The 7,745-nt window shown below is 32.2% G+C and overlaps 1 protein-coding gene across 1 annotated transcript; it reads right to left on the reverse strand.

The window, feature by feature from the left end:
* Positions 1–354: 354 nt before the first annotated feature.
* LOC131604372 (vesicle-associated protein 1-2-like) lies at positions 355–6,860 on the reverse strand. Its single transcript, XM_058876817.1, has 8 exons — positions 6,830–6,860; positions 2,235–2,371; positions 1,952–2,113; positions 1,798–1,825; positions 1,133–1,248; positions 895–1,020; positions 640–717; positions 355–411 (listed from the first exon to the last, which is right to left on the reverse strand). Exons 1-8 carry the CDS (start codon positions 6,858–6,860, stop codon positions 355–357), a joined length of 735 nt encoding a protein of 244 aa, XP_058732800.1.
* Positions 6,861–7,745: the final 885 nt, after the last annotated feature.

The following is a 7,745-nucleotide window of genomic DNA, read 5'->3' on the forward strand; positions in this document are numbered from 1 at the left end:
TTATATTTAATTGATCATTTAAATAATATAATATTCATATGGTTAATATTTTTCATCGCTTCATTAAAATAAACTTACAAAGGTGTGCGTGTGTGTGGCATAGTGGTGAAAGATGAGAAATCAAAATTAAAAAACCATAACATATTTTTCCTCAGAAATACTATGAAATTATAAACCGAGCAAAATTGTAAAAAAGAAATTAATTTAAAACAATAGAAAGAAGGAAGAAATTGATATAAAAAAATCTATGGCTTCTTCATATTAATCCAAAAAGAAAGAACAAAAATAGCCATAATAAATATGTCTGATGTATGTATATGATAGTCGGTGTTGGCTTCTTTTCATGGCGAGAGATCATTGACATGCCTGCTTTATATAACCGTCATTGTTGGCTTTACTCCTCAAAAACTCCTATGCATGACAAGATTTCAATAAATCAATAATTTTTCAATAGAACCATTGGTAACAAACTATACACTATGGGACAATTGTCAACTTCTACACCAATCATTTAACAATTCTGACAAGAAAAATCATAAACTTGATGATAAAAAAATAACAAATTATTAGGATTATAGGATAACAATGAAGATCATCTTATGCAATATTAATACACAATTTAAGGAATAAATGTCATACCAGTTCTTGCTCCAGTCTTTTATTTTGCTTAATAGCACTATCCCTCTCCTCAATTAATTTTAAAATAAGTGCAGCTGCCTGAAACACAACTCAATAGTCAATTTTTAAAGCCTATATTATAGTCCATTTTACACACCTTTAAAATAAAAGTAAATAACCAATTTTAATTAATAAATGTATCAATAAAAGTATATAACCAATTTTAACTAATAAATGTATCAATAATCAATTTTAAAAATGAAATGAAAAAAAAACCTGATCTGAGCGAGAAGATAAATATTCAACCGATTCTTCTTGAATTCGAGATGATGGTTGAGAAGGTTCAACAAAAATAACTCTTAGTTTGCACTCTTCAATTTTAGAACCCGAGTTTTTATTAAACTACATGTAATGAGAAAATAAAACAATTCAATTATGCAATATATCTTATGTGACACATATAATATTGTGATTCTTTAAACTCTATAATAAAAAAAATTATTAACAAAGTTACCATTTCTGAAGTAATATCTTCTGTGGTTGCTCCCATCTTTGCAACTATGCTCTGAATTAGAAATTTATCTTTGCATTGCATGTTAGGAGATGTTTCTTCTTGAGCTTGCATGGTAACTACAAAGTAAAAGTGAAAATTCGTTTGAGTTTTTATGAAAATTTCTACTTATAATAAAACACATGAATTTTTTATAAGTAAATAGGAGTTAAATTATTTATTTTAAATTATTGTTATTATACACATTATTTGTTGAATGTTGTAATCCAAAGACTAATTGAAGCTTTGTCTAATAAATTTTTGTTTTAATATAAAACTACTTAATAGATAATGCTGTAAAATAGTAGCATTATTGTTAAGAAATGTGGTTGGGTCTAACTCAACCCTCAAAACCGACTCGTAGGGTGAGGATTGTCCCCACTTATAAGGACATGTTCACTATAAGGACATGGATTTTGCATTCGAAAAAAAGTTTGATAAAAGAAACATGAAGAATAAATAAATTAACAACCTTGAAAGCCACATAATTATCTGACTTGTTAGACAATTGCAAAGAGCATGATATCTGCTTCCTCAGTTCAACTATTTCACAAAACCAAGGGGAAAAATTTAGAAACGAAACTCAAAACCAAAAAAAAAAAAGAAAATGCTGAAGATTAGAGGCTTACAAAGAAATTGTAGCTTTTCAGGATGTACCTAATGATAGAACAGTTTTATTTAATAAATATTTTACAACCCCAATAAAATGGAGAAAAAAATAAAAACAAAAATAGAGGGAAAAAATATAAAAGATATGTGACTTATGAATATATAATATGTAACCTCAAATGGTGTATCAGATTGTTCAACATGTTTAACATGTTCAACTGAAGTTTTCAAATCCGTATCAAATCCTTCTTGAACGGGAGATCGCGGCCGAGGAGGGTTCACATAGACAACTCTCAATTGGCACTCCTTAACCTCGTAGCCGGATTCTTTATCAAACTATATGAGATTGAATAATAAGAAAAAAAATAAATTCACAATGAATATTTTTATTTAATAATGAATGTGTTACATATGCGATTTTTAATCTTAATAAAAAAAATTGATTATTTAGGGTTACCATTTTTGGAGTGATATGTTTTGTGGTGGTTCCATTTTTGGAATGATATGTTTTGTGTTTTGCAACTATGCTTTGAAAAAGAAACTTATCCAAGCATTGCATGTTAGGAGGTGCCTCCTTTTGGGCTTGCATAAAAACTACAAAATAAAAATAAAAAATATGATACAAATAATCAATAAAAGTGAATATAAAAGAATCTAACACAAAAATTATTAACATTAAAAAATAGTTATTTATGAGTTAATATTTTATTAATTTATAGTTTTTTTAATATTTTAAAAGGAGACAAATAGATTTAACTAATATGCTTTGTTATTGTGTAAATTTTAAAAAATTTAAAATCTTTGTTTAAACTAACATTTAAAAAATAATATAATAAATGTAGAAAATAACATTTATTAAATTTGTTAAATAACTTCAAATTATATATTTGAATTTTATAATTTTAAAACTTAAGAAATTCAAAAAATGATCAACCAACTAATAAAATAATTTATTATTAAAAATTTAGTCACATAAATATTTTTTATATCTTTTGACCTAGCATTTTTCAATCAAAATTAAAAATATTTAAAAGTGGTAATTGATTATATTGTTGTTGTTATTATTATTATTATTAATATTATTATTATTATTATTATTATTATTATTATTAGTCTAGAATTACTTTAAGAAAAAATAGAATTAAGGTTGATGTTAGAGTAGCGATAAAAATGACATGTGTCTTGAATTAATTTTAGATTAGCTATTAATATGACATGTGTCTAGAGTTGTCGTCATAGCAACCTTAGATTAATAAGGACATACTCTTAAATCGTGAACATTGACTAATAGACTAATTTTTTAGATTGAATTTAAATTATTTCACAATTGACATAGACAGGCACAAGAGTTTTCTTCTTTTGCATGTTGTAACACGGTGAACTGACTTTTTATCGAAATGTGCGGATAGCAAGAGTCGTCACCGACTTTTATTTTATCCAATTGGAAAGGCTAAAAGAACAGGAAAGACCTTTGAAAGATTTTGAGTTCGGGGGGTAAGTTATACTAAGGGAAGGTGTAAGGCACCCTTTGCATCCATGGTTTTCCATGGGCTCTTAATTGCTTAGCTCACTTTGTTTTTAAAATGTTTGAATTGTTTGAAAAGTAGGGTGTGAATAAGAAAAGATTCGTTTAAGGACTTTAGCTTGTAAATAAGCGTAGCCTTGTTTTGAAAGTATTTGAAAAATGAGTGGGAAAAGTATTTTTGATTTGAATTTGAAAAGAGCAAGCAATTAGTAGTAACTACCCTAAGCTAGAAAAGTTTGTTCTTTTAGTCTTTCGAGTGAAAGGATCTATCCATGCCATAAGAGGGCAGGAAGTCTTTCAATTGAATGTTTAAGGGTCATCGAGAATAATTGTTCGCCATAAGACTGTCCCTTTCCATAAATAGGACATGTAGTCTAAGGGAAGGATAGAATAGTCAGTTAAGGCATCATGCGAGGATACCTTAGCAATTGGGACAATCATCACATTTTTACCGAGGCAACTTCGAGGGAGTTTCAATAACTTTGAAGGCAACATTGCTTTAGGTATCCTCGGAATCGAGGGACTTTGACTATTTAGCATACTTAGAGGCAACATGTTTATAAGGCAACAGGCAACAAAGGCAACAAGAGGGATTACCCTAAAGGTGTGTGTGTGGCACAATCACGTGATTAATTCAGATATTGTTATCTTGTAATTAGTGATTTAATTCTGTTAAAGGCTTGCACTCCCTAAGATTACTAACCACGCAATTTAAAATGAGCGGAAATTAAAGGCAGAAATTAAAGCCTAGGCTATTACAATAAACACCTGCGGGGATGGGGGAATTAAAACAGAAAATAAGAAATATAATTAATTTATTTAATTATCTTGATCTCCGCCCTTGATCTTCCTCGAACCTTGATTGACTCTGATCATCTGAGAATTAAACAGAAAATGATAGTGGTAAGTGTAGGAGAGATTCATTAACAGGTCCTTATTTTGGGCAAAAGGGAAAAATTAGAATTAAAATAATATTTAAATAAGAAAAGAATTAAAAAAACTTAGCTTTCAATTGGTGGAGCGCGTAGGCGGAGGATACTGGAGTAACCCTGAAAAGAATTGACATGAAGAAGAGAAGTGTTAGTGCATTTAAAATTCGTTAACTATGGTACAAACCTATTTTACCCCCAAAAGGCAAATAAACAAATGGGGTTGAGCAAACCCTAAAAAAGGTTATTGTAATTCGATCGGATAGATAAACAAAAAAAATAAAAAAATAAAATCTAATAGTTATAGGATTAAATCTAATATTTTAATTAATTAGCGTATAAACAAATAAAAATTAAAGGATATAAAAAAACGAGTTTTCGATTAAAATAAATAGTTATGAAATTATTGTAAAAAAAAACTAAAAAGTTTATATGAAAAACTTTGATGAAGATATAATAAAAATAAAAAATAAAAAAAATAATCAAAATATATTCATGTAATAATAAAAATAAAATAAAAGAAACAAATAATAAAAATAAAACAAAATAAACAAATGTAGAAGGACTTAGCTCTCTGATCAGGTGTATTGAGCCTGTGAGGGTACATGATGGAGCTTCAGTCCTGGTATGTTATATCTGGCTTCAGAATCATCCAATGGCCTCGAAGTGAGGGTGCGTCGTGAATGCGTAGGACCGCGTGCACAGGATCAGAATTCAGTGAAATATGAAAATAAAATTTGTGTTTCTTAGGGCTCGAACCCAAGACCTGGGAATAACTTCTCCTTCTCCCCAGCTAGTGATGCTGCGCGTTTAATTTGAATAAGAACACAATCAAAATAAATATATATTATATAAACGTAATTCAATGACAGAGTCAAACTGGGGACCTCCCTGTCGCGCGCTAGCCAATAGGAGACGGAGGGAGACGGTTATGACTTTGACCATCCAATGAAGGGAGTGCCACGCGCCTTGGAAAAGGAAGAGAGAGACTAGCGAGTTTTGACGGGCCAATGGGATCCCGGAATACATCCACGCGTGCAAGACCAAGGATAAGTGTTACTATTCATCATTTTCCCAAAACCATGCTGCGGATTTTGTTTCATATTTTGCTGTGGATTTCGCTATGTATTTGTTTACGGTGATTTCCGGTAAACAACCGCTAGTCTTCCAAACTATAATAAATATGATTTGGTTACTCGCAGGATCGACTAGATTGATCCTAGGACATAGTCAAATAGGTTGTTATTCATGATGATTCGAATTATGTCTATGATTGGTGTGTCTCGAAATAAGAAATACTTGATCAAGCAAATAAAGATTAGTAATCACCTTGTTATACACGTAAATATAACATAAGCGAATGGTAAGTTAAAAGATAAAAACATAAGATAAAAACTATAAACGTACAGGAATCTTAAAGTGCAGAAAAGTAAAATGCTTTGAAGATAAATGACATGAAAATAAAGGGTGCAGGAATGTAAATGACAAAAAGTAAATGAAACGTAGTAGAATTGAAAGATACTTGAATAAAGGAAAATACACATGTATTTAAATTGGTGTTGGTGTCATACGTACATTTCTCAGCGAACTCTTTCTCTTAACACTTGATACTTGAGCAATATGTGAGTGATTTGTACAAAATGAACACACAGGAATCCTAACATTAAGACCCTTATTTATACTAGTTTCGACCCTAACGGTCCTACACTAATCTAATGCCACGTTGCCCGTAGAAAATCCAGGGATGCCATCTGTCTTCGTGCGGTTACATAAACTGTTTCGAAATTCAAATCATCCCGCCTGAATCCTCCTTCGACGTGTGGCAACATAATTACAATCGAGAACGCCACGAAAACACGCTAAGCTTCAGTACTTCGCATATTTCGCAAAAACGTCTAAGTCCTAAAGACTATTCTTCTCAAATTTAGCTTCGATGCTCACTATCTTTGTTTCAACTTAAACATCATTCTCGAAGCATGGCCATCAGTAGCCATTCTCTATCTTCAAAGATGGTCATCAGTAACCACCTCCTTCGAATTTCAAACCTTCGAAGGACATTTCTTTCTAAACGAAATTTTCAGCTAACAAATTGCCCCCAATAAATGCCTGTTTCTAAAAACAAGAGAAATAGGCGTTTCTTGCTGTAACAAGATTTCGTTTTAGAGTTCCAAGATCATTGACTCACGTCATAATCATTTATGACTTTGTTTCCAAAACGTCTTGTCATTTTCAAAGATGTCTACTCATAACTTACATTCCCACGTTCTGGTCTTACTCCCTGATCATTACTCCTATATACTAGGAGTAAAGCTAATAACTATTTGACCGCCGTTGGATGAAATCAACGCCTGCCGCGTGTCTAGTGGCTTTTACCCAAAAGATTTGAAAGGGTTTCCGTTAAACCTTTAAATACCAGAACTTTCACCTTCACATAACTTTCACCTCTTATTTCCTTATTTCTCCACAGAAAAGAACATTCCTGACTATATTCAAACCCATTCCAAAAATCAAACTTGCTCATGGCATCTTCCTCAAATGTTCTTCAACCAGCTTTGAAATTTCAACAATCTACATAGATGGGGGATCAAGAGTGCATACCAAACCCAAATTCGGCGGAAGTGCGCGCCATTTACGCTTCTCAGGTAATTATTCCTTTTGAACTTTCTAGGAAAACGCATGCCTTCATGGGTCCTTTACCAGGAGAAACTAACCCTTCTCTGAATAAATTCTTCCCTGCTTACTATAAAACTAGGCCTTTAGTTAGTAAGAACAAGATAGATGAAGATGGCCGTCCTATTTCAGCAAATCCTGATGATACAGAAGACACTTCGACTGTAACCCCTTCAGCCCTAGAGAAAATTAGGTTAAACTATGTAACCAATTTTGTGAAATTTTTTAGGTCAATTCCCTTAGCAAAAGACCCTGAACTGTACTATGCCTGGTTGGCAAGAGTAGAGAAACACAAGGCTTCTTTCTGGCAACAACAGGGCATTTATGATTTAATTCAACTGTCCAAGACCAGTTTAGAATACAACCAAACCATGTTAGTTGCGTCAGTTTATTTTTGGTGAAGAGATTTCTCGCAACTTTCCTACCATAACATATTCCAATTACTTCATGCAGGTAAATATCATGTGCTTTCACCAGTGATCGAAGACGCTCAGCCTCTTGCGACTATCATTCCTAACACAGCAGTCGAAGGGAGCCATTCAACTGATGATTCTCCACCTACCCACAAGAGCGAAAAAGCAGACCAACAATGTTCAGGTAGCAACAATGCAGCTGGTCATCCAACTGGCAGTGAGGACACTTTATCTGAACAAGATGTCATGGAAGAAACCTCTAAGTTAGCCACAGTAGTTCCCCATGAAACCACACCTTTTGGAACCATAGTTTCTCCTGAAACTACTTCGACCCCTGCCCCAGCAAAGCCTACTCCTTCAGAATTGGAGCAGCTTAAACAAACTAATCCTCTCAGCTTCCTCAAGGCTATGATGGATATTGATAACATTTC

This window comes from Vicia villosa, linkage group LG5 (assembly GCF_029867415.1).
Source record: "Vicia villosa cultivar HV-30 ecotype Madison, WI linkage group LG5, Vvil1.0, whole genome shotgun sequence".
Lineage (NCBI taxonomy): Eukaryota > Viridiplantae > Streptophyta > Magnoliopsida > Fabales > Fabaceae > Vicia > Vicia villosa.

Bases quoted from the DNA above. Each gene is read 5' to 3' on its own strand.
- LOC131604372 (XM_058876817.1), bottom strand. From the start codon at position 6,860: ATGGCGCGCACTTCCGCCGAATTTGGGTTTG. The intron at 2,372-6,829 runs GTATGCACTCTT...TTTATTTTGTAG, and splicing joins TTCCGCCGAATTTGGGTTTG to TTTTTATGCAAGCCCAAAAG. The intron at 2,114-2,234 runs GTAACCCTAAAT...AATCTCATATAG, and splicing joins AACATATCACTCCAAAAATG to TTTGATAAAGAATCCGGCTA.